Source organism: Lissotriton helveticus, chromosome 6 (assembly GCF_964261635.1).
Source record: "Lissotriton helveticus chromosome 6, aLisHel1.1, whole genome shotgun sequence".
NCBI classification, from domain to species: Eukaryota; Metazoa; Chordata; class Amphibia; order Caudata; family Salamandridae; genus Lissotriton; species Lissotriton helveticus.
The window spans coordinates 2,119,565,926-2,119,586,794 of NC_136067.1; the positions used below are offsets into that span (position 1 = coordinate 2,119,565,926).

The 20,869-nt window shown below is 46.7% G+C and overlaps 2 protein-coding genes across 8 annotated transcripts in view; one reads left to right on the forward strand and one right to left on the reverse strand.

Moving 5' to 3' along the window:
- The window catches only part of LOC144764093 (NACHT, LRR and PYD domains-containing protein 12-like), a 324,393-nt gene extending 318,044 nt beyond the window's left edge, over positions 1-6,349 (forward strand). For 5 of the 7 annotated variants that reach the window (XM_078650252.1, XM_078650253.1, XM_078650258.1 and 2 more), the window contains 2 exons: positions 1,823-1,901; positions 5,293-6,349. In XM_078650252.1, the coding sequence (XP_078506378.1) occupies positions 1,823-1,892 (70 nt within the window). In that variant the 3' untranslated portion in view covers positions 1,893-1,901; positions 5,293-6,349. The remainder of the gene's footprint in view (positions 1-1,822; positions 1,902-5,292) is intronic. The other 2 variants (XM_078650255.1, XM_078650254.1) reach the window with 2 other exon arrangements.
- A 2,075-nt stretch (positions 6,350-8,424) lies between these two features.
- The window catches only part of LOC144764094 (NACHT, LRR and PYD domains-containing protein 3-like), a 96,142-nt gene continuing 83,697 nt past the window's right edge, over positions 8,425-20,869 (reverse strand). Inside the window, exons 6-7 of the mRNA XM_078650259.1 lie at positions 13,287-13,365; positions 8,425-8,551 (exon numbers count right to left, since the gene is read on the reverse strand). Of these exons, the coding sequence (XP_078506385.1) occupies positions 13,296-13,365 (70 nt within the window). The 3' untranslated portion in view covers positions 8,425-8,551; positions 13,287-13,295. The remainder of the gene's footprint in view (positions 8,552-13,286; positions 13,366-20,869) is intronic.

A 20,869-nucleotide genomic window follows, 5' to 3' on the forward strand; every position in this document is an offset into this window, starting at 1 on the left:
TCTTAGTCCACCACCCCAATCGACTTCCCCTTTATCTCACTTTTGATTCCATCCCAGGCCTCTTTAGTCCACCACCTCAAGCTTCCTGCCCCTTTATCTCACTCTTGATTCCAGCCCAGGCCTCTTTAGTCCACCGCCCCAATCTTCCTGCCCCTTTATCTCACTCTTGATTCCATCCCAGGCCTCTTTAGTTCACCGCCCCAAGCTTCCTGCCCCTATATCTCACTCTTGATTCCATCCCAGGCCTCTTTAGTCCACCACCCCAAGCTTCCTGCCCCTTTATCTCACTCTTGATTCCATCCCAGGCCTCTTTAGTCCACCACCCCAAGCTTCCTGCCCCTTTATCTCACTCTTGATTCCAGCCCAGGCCTCTTAGTCCACCACCCCAATCGACTTCCCCTTTATCTCACTTTTGATTCCATCCCAGGCCTCTTTAGTCCACCACCTCAAGCTTCCTGCCCCTTTATCTCACTCTTGATTCCAGCCCAGGCCTCTTTAGTCCACCGCCCCAAGCTTCCTGCCCCTTTATCTCACTCTTGATTCCAGCCCAGGCCTCTTTAGTCCACCACCTCAAGCTTCCTGCCCTTTATCTCACTTTTGATTCCAGCCCAGGCCTCTTTAGTCCACCGCCCCAAGCTTCCTGCCCCTTTATCTCACTCTTGATTCCATCCCAGGCCTCTTAGTCCACCGCCCCAAGCTTCCTGCCCCTTTATCTCACTCTTGATTCCAGCCCAGGCCTCTTTAGTTCACCACCCCAAGCTTCCTGCCCCTTTATCTCACTCTTGATTCCAGCCCAGGCCTCTTTAGTCCACCACCCCAAGCTTCCTGCCCCTTTATCTCACTCTTGATTCCATCCCAGGCCTCTTTAGTCCACCACCCCTAGCTTCCTGCCCTTTATCTCACTCTTGATTCCAGGCCAGGCCTCTTTAGTCCCCCACCCCAAGCTTCCTGCCCCTTTATCCCACTCGTGATTCCAGCCCAGGCCTCTTTAGTCCCCCACCCCAAGTTTACTGTCCCTTTATCTCACTCTTGATTCCATCCCAGGCCTCTTAGTCCACCACCCCAAGCTTCCTGCCCCTTTATCTCACTCTTGATTCCAGCCCAGGCCTCTTCCATCCACCGCCCCAAGTTTACTGTCCCTTTATCTCACTCTTGATTCCACCCTAGGCCTCTTAGTCCACCGCCCCAAGCTTACTGTTCCTTTATCTCACTCTTGATTCCACCCTAGGCCTCTTGAGTCCACCGCCCCAAGATTCCTGCCCTTTATCTCATTCTTGATTCCACCCCAGGCCTCTTTAGTTCACCACCTCAAGCTTCCTGACCCTTTATCTCATTCTTGATTCCAGCCCAGGCCTCTTTACTCCACCGCCCCAATCTTCCTGTCCCTTGATCTCACTCTTGCAGGTTCCTCATTTCTCCTTTTGTCAATGTTTCCACTTTTCTCTTCCTCCTTCTTTCCTTGTGTGTTTTTCTCTTTTTTGTTCTGGGATAAAGTCTGATGAGGAACAACAAGTGCTGGGTCCCACAATTGTGTGCTGGTGGGGTCCACCTGCAAACACTGGCTCAAATTAAGCACTTTGTGAGTCCCGTGGTGTCCTCTCCCAGGAGTGATGCTTTGTCATTCAGCTGCGCAGGGCCCTTGATGTATGTTTCCCTCCTCACATCCGCTTCACCTTGGGTAAATCATATGCACGCGGCGGCTGGGCAGTCCTTTGTCTGTCTCAATGTCCAAAATTATCCGGTGCCTCCAGGTGTGTGAGAGGACGACATTAGATTTTAAAACTGGTTTGTTTACTAAATACATCTATTCCTCTCCCCTCAGACTGTGCGGCAATAAGTTCAGTGCGGCTGGCGTAGTGAAGATGGGGTCGCTGACTAAAGTAGAGCTCTGACCAGACCAGGTGGGTTCATCTTTCCTTTGGATCGCTCAAGTATGTTCTTTTACATGTGTCATGGACAAGATGCTTCCCACACTTGTATGCCAGACCCAGGAACAGATGCAGCTCTAGGTGGGCACAGGCCCTCGTCAGCCCAGACTCTTGAGATTCAGAGATCACAAGGAAGAACCCAGAATGACGCCTCACCTACAGGTGGTGTCGCTTCAAAAGGGACCCTGCCACTGAAGACAGGCTGCTCTCAATGATGAACAACAATCACAGGCACACTTACAATACCATGCACAGCTTCTGTCTCTACCAACCGACGGTAAAAGGTGGGTTTTTCACCATGAGAATCAGCCTCCCCACAGCCTCTTTCATGCCATAATTCCTGGGTGGTGTCTTGGCAGAAGGCCGCAGGGGCTTGGCGGGGATAGATGTCCACTGGTCATCTGACATTCATATTGAACGCTTCAGTGTGCATGTTTTGGGGTTACACTCCTCGCCCTCTCTGGGGTCCTTCTGTCCTCTTGGTCCAAATCCAGATGATAGTTTCCAATCCCTGTAAAGCCAGCACCCCTCCCTCCCTGAACAGCACCTCTCATCATGTGTGGTGCTGAGCGGAGAAAGGGTCTTTCTACGAGTGAAAATATACATTGCGTCTGTTATAAACCCAGAACCAGGGTGAGACATTAACAGTGCGAGATGACCGTGCAGACAGCAGTGTGACTAGTTAAACACACAGATGATAGACAAAGCCCACAGGAACAGTGGTGTTTACATAGACTAACAGGACATAAAGGAGCCATCTCTACCTGGAGCAAGGAGGGACCCCTGAGAGTTCAGAGGGAGGCCCTGTGCTCTGCTGCACATGTGGTGCCATCTCCTTGCAGGATGTGTGCAGAAAACTCACATGTTATCTGTTCAAAGACTACCTCACGGAGGTTGTCGCATTCGAAGTAGGTGTGTAAGTTATAGTCATCGGTGTGCTGTTGACTGCACATGTATAGTGAAAGTCAGACTTTCCTGGGGGATGGGGGAGAGAGTCTTGTGTGTTCATAGAGGGCACTGTGACCCTTCCATCCACAAGTGCCATGCTTTATGTGACTGTATGTTCATTCTCCCCATGGTCAAACCTTTCATCATCTCCTGGAAGCTGGGTCATCGACACTGGTGGGCTTTGACCATGGACATGGAGAGGTATGTACATCCATGGGCATGGAGAGGTATGTACATCCATGGGCATGGAGAGGTATGTACATCCATGGACATGGAGAGGTATGTACATCCATGGGCATGGAGAGGTATGTACATCCATGGGCATGGAGAGGTATGTACATCCATGGGCATGGAGAGGTATGTACATCCATGGACATGGAGAGGTATGTACATCCATGGGCATGGAGAGGTATGTACATCTATGGGCATGGAGAGGTATGCACATCCATGGGCATGGAGAGGTATGTACATCCATGGGCATGGAGAGGTATGTACATCCATGGGCATGGAGAGGTATGTACATCCATGGGCATGGAGAGGTATGTACATCAGGTATGTACATCCATGGACATGGAGAGGAATGTACATCCATGGGCATGGAGAGGTATGTACATCCATGGGCATGGAGAGGTATGTACATCCATGGGCATGGAGAGGTATGTACATCCATGGGCATGGAGAGGTATGCACATCCATGGGCATGGAGAGGTATGTACATCCATGGGCATGGAGAGGTATGTACATCCATGGGCATGGAGAGGTATGTACATCCATGGGCATGGAGAGGTATGTACATCCATGGGCATGGAGAGGTATGTACATCCATGGGCATGGAGAGGTATGTACATCCATGGGCATGGAGAGGTATGTACATCCATGGGCATGGAGAGGTATGTACATCCATGGGCATGGAGAGGTATGCACATCCATGGGCATGGAGAGGTATGTACATCCATGGGCATGGAGAGGTATGCACATCCATGGGCATGGAGAGGTATGTACATCCATGGGCATGGAGCGGTATGTACATCCATGGGCATGGAGAGGTATGTAGATCCATGGGCATGGAGAGGTATGTACATCCATGGACATGGAGAGGAATGTACATCCATGGGCATGGAGAGGTATGTACATCCATGGGCATGGAGAGGTATGTACATCCATGGGCATGGAGAGGAATGTACATCCATGGGCATGGAGAGGAATGTACATCCATGGGCATGGAGAGGAATGTACATCCATGGGCATGGAGAGGTATGTACATCCATGGGCATGGAGAGGTATGTACATCCATGGACATGGAGAGGTATGTACATCCATGGGCATGGAGAGGTATGTACATCCATGGGCATGGAGAGGTATGTACATCCATGGGCATGGAGCGGTGGGGTATATTCATGGCCAAGGATATGTGGGTGCAGCCATGGACATAGACAGGTATGGTGCAGCAATGGGCATGGAGTGGTGGGGCATAAACATGGGCATGTACCGGTGGGGTGGATCAATGAGGCTATAAGTGTGGGCAGTATGGTGGGTTGGTGCTCCTACAATCTAGTGATCCTTCAGTGTCCCTACGATGCAGTGGAGTGGCGAGGGCACCTTTGGCACCGGCCACTCACAGTTACAATGCTACTGTACACTCTCGCATGTACCAACAGGATGCTGTGACCCAGTGCTACCTTTACGCCAGACGGGCGTGTGGAGATTCCTACTCTCATGTTCCTGCCTTGGTGTTCTGTTGAATGAGAAAGGACTCAACATCATACACATGAGGAAAGTTCTCTGTGCGCCTCCACGGCTGGTGTGGTCAGCGGTGAAGTCCCTGCCTCAGCTCAGGGTCCTCTTGTACCTGCAGCCAGGTGCGGCATCAGGTCTAGTGGCCGATGGTCCTGCTTGTTTGTACTCATGCCCTAAGGACCGTCCTTGAGCACAGAGGGGGGAGGGGTCAGCCGTGGTTAAAGGTACCTCTGAGTGCTGATTATTAATCACACATATTTCAATGCAGCTGTGGATCTCTTGAGGTACCATGACTGTGGGTTTCTTTTCTGCTGGCAGATCCTAGGCTGTTGGTTTGGGATTACCACTCAGAGGCTGAGGTAAATCTGGGAGATTTACGCAGTTAAGCGCATCACTGTCAGTGAGATCTCTTGCAGGAGAGTAGCCTAAAGCTCTGCGTGTGCTTTACAAAGACAAACAATCTGATGAGCCAGAGGTCTGGAATCAGGTGTTGGCCCTGGGTTGAGGGCTCACAGTGCCTTCGATGTGCCCCTTGCATCCCTGGGGGTTCACCTGAAATCCAGCTCAGTGTGTTGGTCATTGTTGCTTTGTGTTCTTTAATGTAAGTTATAGTTCTTTTAAACCTGCTCCTGGTTTTTTATATATTAAATTTTCTTCACTTCTCTCTTCATTGTTGCAGATTTTAACGTTGGTGACTCAGATAAAGGACTAGTTCAGTTAAACGTACATCAGCTAACTTTGGAAAAAAACATGATTTCTACATTTGAAGGAGAAGATATCAAATTTACTTGCTTTGAAGGGACCTGCGTTATCCTTAAAACATAAATGCATGGACTGGGCAATACCTTTATGTGGCGTGAGGAAGCTCTCCGGCCCCGCGGTATGACCCAACGCCACAATAGACACCATGATCCGAGGATCTCAGCTCTGCTTCAGAGAGCGTCTTTCAATGAGCCTCAGGACAGACGCTGGATTCAGGGTACCAAACAAAGAGTGATGTGCCTGGAGCTGATGTCCACCTCAGAGTGAGAGGGACGGACGGGTCGCCTCACACCCATCCACCGCACGTGGTCATGGCTTCCATGGAAGACGGCAATGGAGATATCCAAGCTTCTCAAATTAATCATTACATGTCGCATGTTTCCTGCATTGTTCGGAGATACAGAGATCAATAATTCTTTGGAAAGTTTACAAGTGTGGTGTAAGGATACACAATCTACAGTAAAATCTGCATTTTGTTTCTGGTGGTCACTTGTTGGACACATTGGTCCTTGCAGAAGCAAGCTGGTATTCTTGGCTTCCATCCTTCATTGTTTCCTAAGCAATGTGGGGTTGTATTCTCTTTAAATTGCTCCCCTTCATTTATTTCAATTCACTTTTTGGTTTAGCGCCTCACCACCTGGTTCAGATATCAGTGCGCTTTGTGGGTGGAAGTACCAGTAGAGATGGATGTCTTATGCTGACTCAGCACCTCGTAGGTATTTTGAACACAGAGAAGGGGAGATGAGTGAAGGCAGAGGGAAGGGGAGCCCATGTGGGCTATGGTTGAGAAACATGTCCTGCTGTCAGCATGTCAATGCTGTGTTCGGCCACGTCACGCTCAGCGATACGTCTAAAATTACGGCTACACCATCGGTCTCGTCTGTGATAGCACATGTTTGCAGAGCATGCTATTATAAAATATGACATAATATGTTTTGTGACATAAATGGAGTTGAATAAATGTATTTACAAGCTATTTTTCATGTTTTTGACCCAACCCCTTAAAACAACATAATGCCGATGATCATTGCACGTTTATTGAAACATTTAGAACTTACAGTTAACTGCTGCTAATCACTTGTATACTTCCTATTCATTTACAAAATAATTTGAACCAAATTTACATTTTCAAGTTTCTCACAGAAATGATTTAGTGCAGCAAATAAGAACCTTTGATAACAATCCATAAGCTCACAGCAGCATGACCCTGATCTGCCCTAAGACTGGCAACGAAGTAAAGGCAGTTTCAAGGGTTACCCTAAGAGATGACTCACTGCTCTACATGTCCTTCAGTACACTGTTGTAAAGGTAGTTTCAAGGGTTACCTGAGAGATGACTCACTGCTCTATATGTCCTTCTGTACAGCAATGTAAAGATAGTTTCAAGGGTTACACTGAGAAATGACTCGCTGCTCTACATCTCATGAAGGTAGTTTCAAGGGTTACCCTGAGAGATGACTCACTGGTTTACATGTCCTGCAGTACACTGAATTAAAGATAGTTTCAAGGGTTACCTGAGAGATGACTCACAGCTCTAAATGTCCTTCAGTAAAGCAAAGTAAAGGTAGTCTCAAGGGTTACCCTGAGAGATGACTCGCTGCTCTACATGTTCTGCAGTACACTGATGTAAATATAGTTTCAAGAGTTACCCTTCGAGATGACTCACTGGTTTACATGTCCTTCAGTACAGCAAAGTAAAGATAGTTTCAAGGGTTACCCTGAGAGATGACTCACTGGTTTACATGTCCTGCAGTACACTTATGGGAAGATAGTTTCAAGGGTTACCCTGAGAGATGAGTCACTGCTCTACATGTCCTGCAGTACACTGATGTAAACATAGTTTCAAGGGTTACCCTGAGAGATGACTCACTGCTCTACATGTTCTGTAGTACACTGACGTAAAGATAGTTTCAAGGGTTACCCTGAAGGATGACTCACTGCTCTACATCTCCTTCAGTAAAGCAAAGTAAAGGTAGTCTCAAGGGTTACCCTGAGAGATGACTCGCTGCTCTACATGTCCTTCAGTACACTGTTGTAAAGGTAGTTTCCAGGGTTACCTGAGAGATGACTCACTGCTCTATATGTCCTTCTGTACAGCAATGTAAAGATAGTTTCAAGGGTTACACTGAGAAATGACTCGCTGCTCTACATCTCATGAAGGTAGTTTCAAGGGTTACCCTGAGAGATGACTCACTGGTTTACATGTCCTGCAGTACACTGAATTAAAGATAGTTTCAAGGGTTACCTGAGAGAAGACTCACAGCTCTAAATGTCCTTCAGTAAAGCAAAGTAAAGGTAGTCTCAAGGGTTACCCTGAGAGATGACTCGCTGCTCTACATGTTCTGCAGTACACTGATGTAAATATAGTTTCAAGAGTTACCCTTCGAGATGACTCACTGGTTTACATGTCCTTCAGTACAGCAAAGTAAAGATAGTTTCAAGGGTTACCCTGAGAGATGACTCACTGGTTTACATGTCCTGCAGTACACTTATGGGAAGATAGTTTCAAGGGTTACCCTGAGAGATGAGTCACTGCTCTACATGTCCTGCAGTACACTGATGTAAAGATAGTTTCAAGGGTTACCCTGAGAGATGACTCACTGCTCTACATGTTCTGTAGTACACTGACGTAAAGATAGTTTCAAGGGTTACCCTGAAGGATGACTCACTGCTCTACATCTCCTTCAGTAAAGCAAAGTAAAGGTAGTCTCAAGGGTTACCCTGAGAGATGACTCGCTGCTCCACATGTCCTGCAGTACACTGATGTAAACGTAGTTTTTGAAGATGACACTGAAAGATGAAACGCTGGTCCACACTTCTTATAGTACAGTGATGTAAACGTAGTTTAGTAGTGTACACTGAAAGATGAAATGTTGCTCTACATGTACTTTAGCACAGCAATGTAAACATAATTTAGCAGTTAAAATGGAAAGACAACCCTCTCTTCTAACATTTACTTTAGTACAGTGATGTAATCGTAGTTTAGCAGTTTACATTGAAAGAAGACCTCTCACTGTATCATTTATTTCCATACAGTGATGTAAACGTAGTTTAGCAGGTTACAGTGAAAGATGAACCCACTCTTGTCCTGTTTTTGAGTGACGTGCCGTGATGGAACTTTTCACCTCCCTCATCACCTGCCCATCAACCAGCTGCGTTGAGTACTTTTCCTGTAACCTGAAAACAGAGGATTTTCAAACAGGTTCAGATGGAGAGACAGTAACTAGGGCACTTTAATACACATGTAAAACTGCTGTAAATTAGAAAGAATGTTTGTTCCCTTTTCCACCTTCTAGAATCTAACAGAAATACATCTGTGCCTCAGAGGTGGCAGTTAAATGAAGAGACCTGGGGCAAATTTACAAGGACTTTACACTGTGCAAAGTGGAGTAAAATGGGGCAAAGTCTTCTAAGGCTATTTACACTCCGGTGCAAAAGGTAGTTTCCAGTGTAAAGGGGCCCTTTCTTGAACACAGATAGCACTTTTAGCTGCTTCGTACCGCTTTGCGACTTGCGTGGCATTTGGGTGTTACAGTACAATCACACATATAAAGCAGGTTGTAAGAAGGAGAGACAGTGTTATTGCTCCAAACATTCCACAGAGCGCCTGTGCCCTGGCCTGTACCTTACACATCCTGGGGCTTATTTATGATTGCCCGCGTCACTTTTGCACCACGTACAGTGGTCCATGTGTGAGGCAGAGCTCTCATTTCAATGTATGAAGCCGCGTGAAGCCACTCTGCGTGGCTTTCAGTGGCCTCATAAAGCATGAGTAAGGCACACACCGCAAATGATTGCAGCTCCTTACTCTGCGCCCGGGAGGCGTTCCATGGGCGTTGTGGTGGGATTTCCTGTGCAACACCCAGCGAATTTGACGCTGCCTCAGATTTACTAAGGGATGTAAACCTGGGGAAGCGTCTACTTTGTTCACCTCCCAAGGTGAAGCGTTACGAGGAGAAATATGTTTTTTTCTCCATCTTTTCTCCTCTTTCCATCCTGAAACGGTAACCGCGCAGGGAGCAAGGGCAGGCATGCTCCGTATTGCTTAAATACGATGCATTCCTGCCCATTTACTTTGGCGTCGTGCTGCGCAGCACGGTGCCTTCCTGCGCTGCCTTACGCCAAAATCCCATAAATAACTCTCACAATGTGTGAAATGTTTCAGAATATGTCTAGACAGAGGATTTGTATGTTTACAGTTTAAGGAATAATCCAGCTAGAAGGCGCTCTTTGGCACCATGATGTGCAGGTGGAGCATGGCACCAGGCAGCCCTGGAGAGCGCCAGGCAGGTGAGGACAGCAGGATATTTAATAAACACAGCACTGCGCTGCTGTCTACTCTGCATGGCGCCAGGCAGCCCTGGAGAGCGCCAGGCAGGTGAGGACAGCAGGATATTTAATAAACACAGCACTGCGCTGCTGTCTACTCTGCATGGCGCCAGGCAGCCCTGGAGAGCGCCAGGCAGGTGAGGACAGCAGGATATTTAATAAACACAGCACTGCGCTGCTGTCTACTCTGCATGGCGCCAGGCAGCCCTGGAGAGCGCCAGGCAGGTGAGGACAGCAGGATATTTAAGAAACACAGCACTGCACTGCTGTCTACTCTGCATGGCGCCAGGCAGGTGAGGACAGCAGGATATTTAATAAACACAGCGCTGCTGTCTCCTCTGCGTGGCGCAGCCCAGTACCGTTGATGGCTGCACTGCAGCCTGCTAAAAATCTAACCTAACCTACGGAAAACCCAAGACCTACTCGCCTTCAGAAGACTCCTCAAGAACTGGCTCTTCGAGCAGTAGCGCCCCCCCACCCTGCCCCTCAGCGCCTTGAGACCCTCACGGGTAAGTAGCGCGCTTTACAAGTACTCTGATTGATTGATTGATTGATTGATTAACCCCAGATGGACACGTTATGCATCTGCTTCTAAATATTTCCACCTAATTTGATAGATTATGACAACATCTCCTCAACCTCCTCATGGGCCTGCTCCTGTGCTCTAACTCTTGCAGGGAGTGTCTCTCATCAGCTCTCTCTGCCCGTCAGGGCTTCCATCCCAGCCTTGGTGGAACAGTCGGTACTAGACCCTTCCCAGAAGAGGGACCGGGTCTGGGTTCATTCTATAGATTACATCTTCAGGAAGACAGAATCCAGTCCTTACTGATGGAGGGCCCTTCCAGGTGCCCACATGGCAGCGGGCAGGTACAAGGAACCTTGACAAGAGAGCGAGGCCCTCTGTCTTACCTGGCAACATCATTGGAAGAACATGTTACCGTATCTAATACTGTGGTGGCCCGCCAACATTAACATTAGCCTGGATCATTACTCTGTAGCTGTCATTTAAGGTCCTATGCAGGAAAGCAATGTAAAATGACAGCAGTCACTCAGTCGTTAAATGGCGGCCATCTTAGGAGCACAGTTTACAGCCCAGAATGGCCAAACCAGATGTGGGCTAAAAAATACATTGGTTTTAAATGAGTAATATGTTATGGTAAAGGGGGTTAGGGCGTGTCGCTGTAGTCCACCCTACATGCTACACCTTGCAATAGGGCAGATTAGACCAAATCAAAATAAATAGCAAGTGTTTATTTCGATCATCAATATAAGGAAAATACATCTGCATTTCTAACCAGCTGCGAATAATAACTTAACTGCAGTCGGCCCCGCCGGACCATAGGATGAGTGGATGGGAGGGAGCTCACCCAAACTCCAACCATGAAGGAGTAGTTGGGGAGAGACTGTGGATGAGAGAAGGCTTCCAAAGAATATTAACACTGGCCAAAGAGAACCACCAATAGGTATGAAAACAATAAGTTGGGATTGCGTAGATGTAGTGTGTTCCATCAAAAGCCAACACTGGCGAAAGTCGCCAAACAGCAGAGGGGTGCATCTCTGTTGTCTTACATCTCTGTTGTCTTGTGTCTCAGTTATCTTGCGTCTCTGTTATCTTGCATCTCTGTTATCTTGCATCTCTGTTTTCTTACGTCTCTGTCGTCTTACGTCTCTGTTGTTTTGCGTCACTATTGACTTGCGTCTCTGTTCTCTTGAGTCTCTGTCTTGTATCTCTGTTGTCTAGCGTCTCTGTTGTCTTTTGTCTCTGTTGTCTTTTGTCTCTGTTGTCTTTTGTCTCTGTTGTCTTTCGTCTCTGTTGTATTTAGTCTCTGTTGTCCTGCGTCTCTGTTGTCTTGCGTCTCTGTTGTCTTATGTCTCTGCTGTCTTGCGTCTCTGTAGTATTTCGTTTCTGTTGTCTTGCATCTGTTGTCTTGAATCTGTTGTCTTGTGTCGCTGCTGTCTAGTGCCTCTGTTGTCTTGCATCTCTGTTGGCTTTCATCTCTGTTGTCTTTTGTCTCTGTTGTCTTGTGTCTCTGCTGTCTTGCGTCTCTGTTGTCTTGAGTCTCTGTTGTCTTTCGTCTATGTTGTCTTGTATCTCTGTTGGCTTGTGTCTCTGTTGTCATGCATCTCTGTTGTCTTTTGTCTCTGTTGTCTTTCGTGCCTGTTGTCTTGCGTCTCTTTTGTCTTGTATCTCTGTTGTCATGAAGGAGTAGTTGGGGAGAGACTGTGGATGAGAGAAGACTTTCAAAGAAAATTAACACTGGCCAAAGAGAACCACCAAGAGGTATGAAAACAATAAGTTGGGATTGCATAGATGCAGTGTGTTCCATCAAAAGCCAACGCTGGCAAAAGTCACCAAACAGCAGAGTGGTGCATCTCTGTTGTCTTACATCTCTGTTGTCTTGTGTCTCAGTTATCTTGCGTCCATGTTATCTTGCATCTCTGTTTTCTTATGGCTCTGTTGTCTTACGTCTCTGTTGTTTTACGTCACTATGGTCTTGCGTTTCAGTTCTCTTGAGTCTGTCTTGCATCTCTGTTGTCTTTTGTCTCTGTTGTCTTTTGTCTCTGTTGTCTTTTGTCTATGTTGTCTTTGTCTCTGTTTTCTTGCATCTCTGTTATCTTGCATCTCTGTTTTCTTACGTCTCTGTTGTCTTACGTCTCTGTTGTCTCAAGTCTCTGTTGTTTTGCGTCACTATGGTCTTGTATCTCTGTTCTCTTGAGTCTTTGTCTTGCATCTCTGTTGTCTTTTGTCTCTGTTGTCTTTTGTCTCTGTTGTCTTTTGTGTCGGTTTTCTTGCGTCTCTGTTGTCTTGCATCTCTGTTGTCTTTCGTCTCTGTTGTCTTGCATCTCTGTAGTATTTCGTCTCTGTTGTCTCGCATCTCTGTTGTCTTGAATCTGTTGTCTTGTGTCTCTGCTGTCTAGTGTCTCTGTTGTCTTGCATCTCTGTTGGCTTTCATCTCTGTTGGCTTTCATCTCTGTTGTCTTGTGTCTCTGCTGTCTTGCGTCTCTGTTGTCTTTCATCGCTGTTGTCTTGCTTCGCTGTTGTCTTGTATCTCTGTTGTCTTGTGTCTCTGTTGTCTTGCGTCTCTATTGTCTTTCGTGACTGTTATCTTGCGTTTCTGTTGTCTTGTATCTCTGTTGTTATGCATCTCTGTTGTAATGCTGGACCATCATTTGAGTCTGCTGGTCAGCCCTTTGTCACAGTCTGTTCCCTGGATTTGGCCAATAGGTTTTTCAGACCTTTGTCTTTCTTCCATCTCATGTAGTCATTGTGTCCCTCTGAGTTTCCCTGACCTGAAGGCTGTCCCTCTTGTGTGTCTGCTTGGGGCCTCTAGACTCTCTGAAGATAAAAAAAGCATTGGTGGTATCACACCACAGCTTCTGCCCCACTGCACACCACAGCTTTTCGTCTTCTCTCTACTGGACTCACACTGGTCCGTGCAAACTCTGGACTGATTCAGACATGAGCTGTAAAGCTGTGTTAGATGAATCTGTATCCTTGACTTGGTCAGAGTTAAGAACCAGAATTGCTGTCAGTTTACAGGGTTCAGATAAAAGTAAACAAAAGTGTGCGTGTCACGCCTACCTGTCCAGGTCATCCACTGTCCGCCATCAGCAGCTGTAGTTGTTCTCGACCAGAAGAAGTGAAGCCATTGCCTGCGGTCCTGCAAGAGAGTGATATATTACTAGGTGGGCGCTGCATGTGCTGGGAGATTGTCGCTTTTTCTCGTGTGCACTACATTGGATATTTATAAACAAAAATAAGAGAGGCACATGTTCAGAGACAATTATAAAACAATCCTTGGATTTAGTTCACAACAGACAGAAAAGTGACAATGACAGGAACAAGTTTTGACTTGATGTGATAGATCTTTTATTCGTGATTATATACAAGGGTTGTGAACCAGTGTCATCGGACTCGATAATTCTCGCCTCGGTGCCTACTCTAACCAGGGATCACACTCGGCAACTCTGGGCATTAGCTTGCCTCATCTCCACAACGGCCCCCCACAAACGCCGGGGATGCCTGGTTTCACCTTGGAGATACCCAGGAGGGAACATCTCACAGGAAAAGCCAGGACGGGTTCCCCAGCGGTCTATAGCGCCAGGACGCCTCCGGGTAGCAGTGCGCTTTACAAGACACACACATTTATATTTACATTTACAACACAGCCAACACGTTTCGCCCTTAGGTGCTTCTTCAGGGCAAAGAGTGATCCAACAGGCAAGGATATTGCACGATGTTCACCCAGGTTGATAGATGAAACTTTGTGCAGGGTCCTAGCACACATTTTGAATATGAATACAGTGCTGACCACACCAGCAATTACAACTAAAGAAATATTTTGTAGCTAACAGTAGAGGTTCACAATTGATAGCATTGCGAACCAAAGCGCATAATGTGTCGCGCTATCCCGCGACTTGTCTCCGGCTGACGAACATACTCCTTCCTCGTCTGTTTCCAAAAAGCATTGGATATTTACATTCACTGAGGCTCACATGCATCCTATTTAAGAATACACTTGTTGACAAGCGGTCTGCGGAGACCATGAGACATGGAATGACTTTGCTTGACCCAAGCCAGATTTATGGACCTCCCAGGCTTGTCCAGGCACCATGATTGGTCAACAACGGTCCTGTTCCCCCTACACGAGAGTTCCTCGATTGTCCTCATAAACGCCACCCAGGGCAGAGACCAGTGGAGGCTGGTGATTGCAAATGTGGTGGGCAGAAGTCCATACACAGCATTGCACCACACAATTGAGCATAGCGAGCAAACCCGATACCTGATTTTCTCAGCGAGTCGGGCTGGGAAGAGAGGGTGAACACAGGTGTTTATATTTACACAACTCAATAGGTTTCTTTTTAATCAACCTTGAGAGGATAAAAGGCTGAGTTAAATGCCGGAGTTCAAACCGTGGGGTCAAATACAGATCATCGATCAGCTTTGTTGGAAGGTCTCATTGATGAATTAGTCCAGTGGGCCTTCGGACCCAGCTAAGAAGCCTGCGACTGACCGGATTTTCTTCAAACCTTCACCAATATTTCCAGCGTGTGTTCCGCACAATTTCTCATCAACTCGCTTATTTACATCCATCCATACACACTCATTTCCTCACTGAACTATATACTCCCATCCATACCCTCACTCATTCTGTTGTTTACCCACTAATTCATACTTATTCACGCACTCAATCATACATTCACATCAAACTATCCTCCCACTCATTCACATTGCCTTACCTCACTGTTGTATTTCCAGTTATTAAAATATGTTATTGGAGGGAGCCGGTTGCATTCATATAATTCATCGTGTTTTAACAAGCTTTCGTCCACCCACCTTATCATTCCCACAATCATATACCCAGTTACTCACTCAACTACACACTCAAGATCATTCCCCTACCTACCACATTCAACAAATATTTTACTTTCTCCTACTTTACATCATTCACCTACCCACACATTTTCACCCATCAAGCATCAATATTCCCACTGCCATTCATCCAAATCATATAACCTTTACATCTACCTATTTACACAGTCAACCCCCACATTCAATGCCTCACCCATTCACACAAACACACCAAACATCACTCATTCAGTAACCAGCAATCTAATTAATAAAATGTTACACCTTGTTACCACTTGTTTTATTCCCCTTGCAGGTTACATATAGTGTCACAATAAGCACATAAAATCTGCAATGGAGAAAAAACAGCCACTTGCAGTTGTGTCAGTGAAATGTTTGGCACGGAGCCGATTAGTAATGCAGAGGAGACAGCAGTTAGAAAGAAAAATAAAAAGACAAGAGAGGAACATATTTTCACTTTTTTCTCCATACTTGTTTCATTTATTTTTAGGTTTTATAATGCTCACAGCTACCCAAAGGTTTCCCGGTGCCGCCTCGCAGGTTGCCAAAATAAGGAAGAGGAATCCTATTGTTCAAAAAGCCAAGTTTTCAGAGATCTACGGAAATGGGTACAGCAGGTCACAGTCCTAAGTGCAAGAGGAAGGGAATTCCACAGAGTGGGTCCCAAGCTAGAAAAAGAGCGACCACCCATCTGGGACAATCTGGGACAGAGGACCATAAAATGAGTTTGATTAGCTGAGTGAAGGGGCGGGAAGGAACATATGGTTGAGCAAAGGTTCTCAAGTATTGCGGGCCTTGCCAGTTTTGATCTTAAACATGATAGCTATAGTTTTAAATTTGATGCGGTTTTCCACTTTAAGCCAGCGGAGTGTACGCAAAGAACCAGAGGCAGACGTAGTTCTAGGGATACGGCATAGAAGGCGAGCAGCGGCTCTCTGTACAACCTGTAACTTGCGTATGACATCCTTGTTGGATCCCAAAAAGAGGTTGTTGCCATAGTCCAAGCGAGAGGTAATCAAGGCCTGGACTAGGAGTCTTTGCGTAGAATCTGGCAACATCCCCAAGATCTTTCTTACCCACTTGATACCAAAACAGGTCGCCGCCACCTTTACTGCATGATGTTTCGTCGAGAGTTGATCATCGATGATGAAACCCAGATTGCGTGCTTGGTGGGTAGGCTGGGAAAAGGCTCCCAATTCAGGGGGCCAGTGCTGAGGACCCCAAAGTTCCCTATTCTTCCCTAAGATTAGCACCTCAGTCTTCTCCCCATTGAGTTTCAGTGAATTAGACTGCATCCACTGCGCGATATTACGAAGCCCCGTTGAGAGAGAAGAAGATTGCTCAGCTTCTTTAGCAGACAGGGAGAAGATGTATTGGGTTCCGTCAGCATAGGAAAACATTGACAGTCCCACCTCCTTGGCGATATCAGCCACAGGCTTAACGTAAATATTAAACAGCAACGGGCTGAGTATAGAACCCTGTGGTACCCCTTGGGGAGAGGCATGAATTTTGGATACTGCCGTTGGGGAAAAGACCTGAAACGTACAGTCCACTAAGAAGTTAGTGGGGATAGACAACAGGAGTATAACCCGTAGACCAGATTGTGATCTGGGTGTACATATGTAAAAAACAACAATATCTCAATTGGATTCACTTGAACAATAGAAATATTTGCATGTACAGGACATTTAAAAAGTTCTGGGAAACAAGAGAGACTCAGAATTTCAGTTGGTTTAGAAGTGCATATAGCATCATATATTTAAGGACATGTTTAAGCAAAAACAATCAACAGGACAGTTTACGATAACAGCACTGTAGGCATATAATGCATGTGGCAACCCAAGGGGGCTTAGTGTGCTACGTAATGGTGAGACAAACGGTGACGGCGCAAGTGACATATGGGTGAAAACAGCGAAGGACACAAATTAACAAAAATGAAAAACACAATATATACAAAGTTGCTGGCTCCTCTTTAGTGAATGGGTACTGGCAAATAGCCTGGGTACCAAAGTAGGTAATGCACCATAAGTCGCACTGTATTGAGGGTCGACGGCATTTCGATCCTATTGATTTAGGATCTTCATCAGGACTGGGTTGCCGATTGACGACGGTGCTGTAAGTAAATAAAGGGATAAGTAAGGGGTCAGGAGGGATGCGGGGTTCGCGTTGCGGGGGTGAGTAAAGTGAGGGAAGAGGAAGGTGGTGTGTGGGAGAGCTGAAAAGGGGAGGCAGCCAGAGGGTGGAAGCCCTAGTCTGGCGGTCAATGAGCTAGTAAGATGTCGTCAACCGTGTAAAGTCTCCAGTGAGGGCGGAGCCCTTGTCTGGCTATCGATTGACTAATAAGAGCTGGCCAACTGTGTGAAGTCTCAAGTAGGAAATTGAAAAAGGGGAGAAACTCACTAGAAACAAGCTAATTCAGATGCGGGTCCCTATTCTGGTATGGAAAATTGGAAGTAGGCTCTGATCGTGAAATTGGTATCCGGAGGCTTAATCCGATGGAAGGTGAAATTAATGGGAAATCATGGAGAAGAGGGAGGGGGTGACGAGAAGCAGCGGAGAGGGCCACTTACATGGTGGTACATGCACAAAAACGGAGCCCCATTATGGCCGGAGAAGAGAAGGTCAAACGTGGGTCCGGTTGCTGGGTCCAAGATTTGTGAAAGCTCGAAGAGTCCTGGAGAGGGGGAGGCAATGCGTACTCAGAGGTTGGCGGGAGGGTAGGGGGGAACGCTGGGAAAAGGTGAGGAGCAGAGGGAACTCACGTGTAAGGGCACAGGAACGGAGCCCCATTCTGGCCACAAAGGTAATTGTAGGCAACTGAATTGATGAGGCAGAGTCCGGGGATCAACTGCCTTTTTTCCCGGTATAGGAACCTGGAGAACGGGAGAAAAGGAGAGGTTGGTTGAAGGACCGGTTCAGGCGCTGTGTAACCGAGAATCGAGGAAGAACGTGCTGGCCCCATGGGGAGTGGTGAGCTTACCGTGGTGGAGATGACTGAAGACCGCCAGAGTCCGGTGTTCGTGAAGATGTTGTAGGATCTGTTCAGTAGACATCGATCTGCGTTAGTGCTGCAATGCGAAAGGGCCATGAGAAGCCAGTGTAAAAATTTCCGGGGTGGGCGGGGCCAGGTGATGCTATAGCGGTGTCATGGAAGGGGCGGGAAAAGGGGTGGGCAAGGGCTGGGAAGGGCGAGTAAAAAGACAGGATGGAGTCCGTCTATATGTTGGGCATGACTGCATGAAATTGCAGGTCGACGTGTGAGAGCCGTGCATCATGATCATTACCCAATACATTAAAATGGTCTGTTTTACATTTCAATCTTTCTTTGTGAAATTATGCAAAGGATGCAAACTAGGAGGAAAGGAACACATTATAACAAACCACAGTTGATTGATTTAGACAGTTTACGACAATCGGTATAGGAGGTACATTACATAATCATATTACAGTACTTGAGTTGGATGTTAAATCTGAGGGGTGTAATGAGGGTTTGACATATTCATAGCGGCTTTGTGGTTTGTTATAATTTGTTCCTTTTGGGATGTAAAATAGGGAATCTCAAAATTTGCAATTCCCTATTTTGAAATTACATTTAAGGAATCGCAAATTGCGTTTGGTAATGCCCCGGTAGCTATGAGGAAAGTTAGTGACTTTGGGACTATAACTGGCCACACGAGATTCTAGTGTTTCTCAAGGTAGTTTTATTAACTGGGACTGTCCTTAAGTCTGTTCCTTAACAAGAGTTAGTTCCAACACAAAAGACAGGTAGGGGATTTAGCCAGCAGAGGAAGGGCGTCTTCAGCTCTCTATCGATGATCGCAGTCCTTCCGTCTTTCCCCCACCAGGGCCCGACGTCCCCAAAAGATAAACAGAAAATATATACCAATCACTGGTCAGTCCTTATAAGCTCTAGGGTGCTATCCCTTCACCTGTGCCTAAGTGTCACAGAGGTTTTATGTGACGAGGGGGGAGGGAAGGAATAAGAGGGTGCTCAGTGCGAGGGTTTGCAGCTTGTGATACCCTAGGAGTGCTTCCCCTTGTCACACAGCAGCCCCATTAACCCCCTCCCTGCAAACCTCCTCCAATTACCCAGTAATGGCACTTGCCTGGGGCTACGGCCCTCCGGGACCATAGCGGAGGTTATCTCAGCGTCCAATTTCTCCTGAGGACAACCAGATACGTCAGCTGTGTGCGCTGGGGAAACCTCCCTGTTCGGCGGTCTTCCTCCATCCTCTGGTGTCCTGGAACTCTTCTTCTTGCCGTCCTCTGTCTCGTGTCCTTCGGCTCCTGATTCTCCGTGTTCGCACGCTTACTCCCCTTTTCTGGCCGTCTCCGATGACGTCATCCACAGCGCGTCCTCTGCCGCTACACCACCGGCCTCTTCTGTAAGCGGCACATTCTCAGTCGCCATCTTGAAGTCCTCAGGTGTTCCGGTCCCATGACAGCTGATACCACATTGCGATTCCTTAAATTCAATGCAAGAAGCACCCAAGTTGTGCAATTTAGGCTTAAGTAATCGCAAAGTACCACCAACTTCAAGTTAGTGGTAATTTGCGATTTCTTTGAAAAATGCCCTTTTTTGCATTTTTCAAAGTGCCATGTGGAGCACATACATGCCCCTTATGCATTTATGTGCGCCACATGTGCACACATACATATTTCAGGGGTGCAACAGGGTGTCATTTTGACACCCTTGCAGCCTTGAAATTTCATTTGCAATATATATAACCCTAATTAACTGTGACTCTAAGATATATGCCAAAATATTCACGTCAAGACTATCATTGAGAATAGAGTCTCTGGTTTTGCAGTAGCAACATGGGTTTAGTCCTAATAAAAAGTAAGACATAGCATATCCGTAGAGCTATCACCCAACTGGACGCAGCTCAAGTAACGGGAAACCCGATCTCATTATTCTACTCGACGCTCAGAAAGCGTTTGATCGGGTCTCCTGGTCGTTCCTTTGGGCAGTCATGAGGAAAATGCGCTTTGGACTGAAAGCAATACAAGCCATACACGCCCTCTTTAGTAACCACACAGATAACGTATTAGTTAATGAGACCGTGACGGAGCAGATTAAAATTTCACGGGGGACCCGCCAAGGTTATCCGTGCTCACCTCTGCTCTTCGCTCTTTATATAGATCCTTTTATAAAGGCTATAGAAAACAGTCAATCAATTCGAGCGGTGAGCAGATTTGGGCTAGACACTAAAATCATGGCTTATGCCGATGACCTGGCGGTGGTTACCCCAGATCCTGTGGGCGCCATTAATGCTCTAGAACTAGAGGCCAAAAAATGTGGGAAAGTATCAGGATATGCCCTTAACCAAGGCGAAACCCAGATTATTAATAATAACCAAATTGACTGGGCAGATGCCCGGGTGGTACAGTCTTCGAAATATCTGGGGGTCACTCTAACTGCTGATACCGGCATAATAGTAGAGAGAAATCTGACCCCGCTAGCTACTGAAACCAAATGGGCACTTAAACGGCTAAACAAATTATATCTTACCATTGTAGTTAGATGCAATGTCATTAAAATGACTTATTTTCCTAAACTGCTCTATTTCTTTAGAGCCATCCCCTTGGAGATGAATAAAGCAATGCTACAGAAATTTGATCATATTTTCTCTCAATTTATCTGGGCATATTCTCGGCCAAGGCGAGCTTTTAAACTGCTTTCTCTTCCCTGAGAGAGGGGCGGCTGGGTGCTACCTAATCTGAGATTTTATTACTGGGCTGCGGCTATGCAATATAGTGCAGAGCTGCTGCAAAAACATCTACATGCCCCAAAT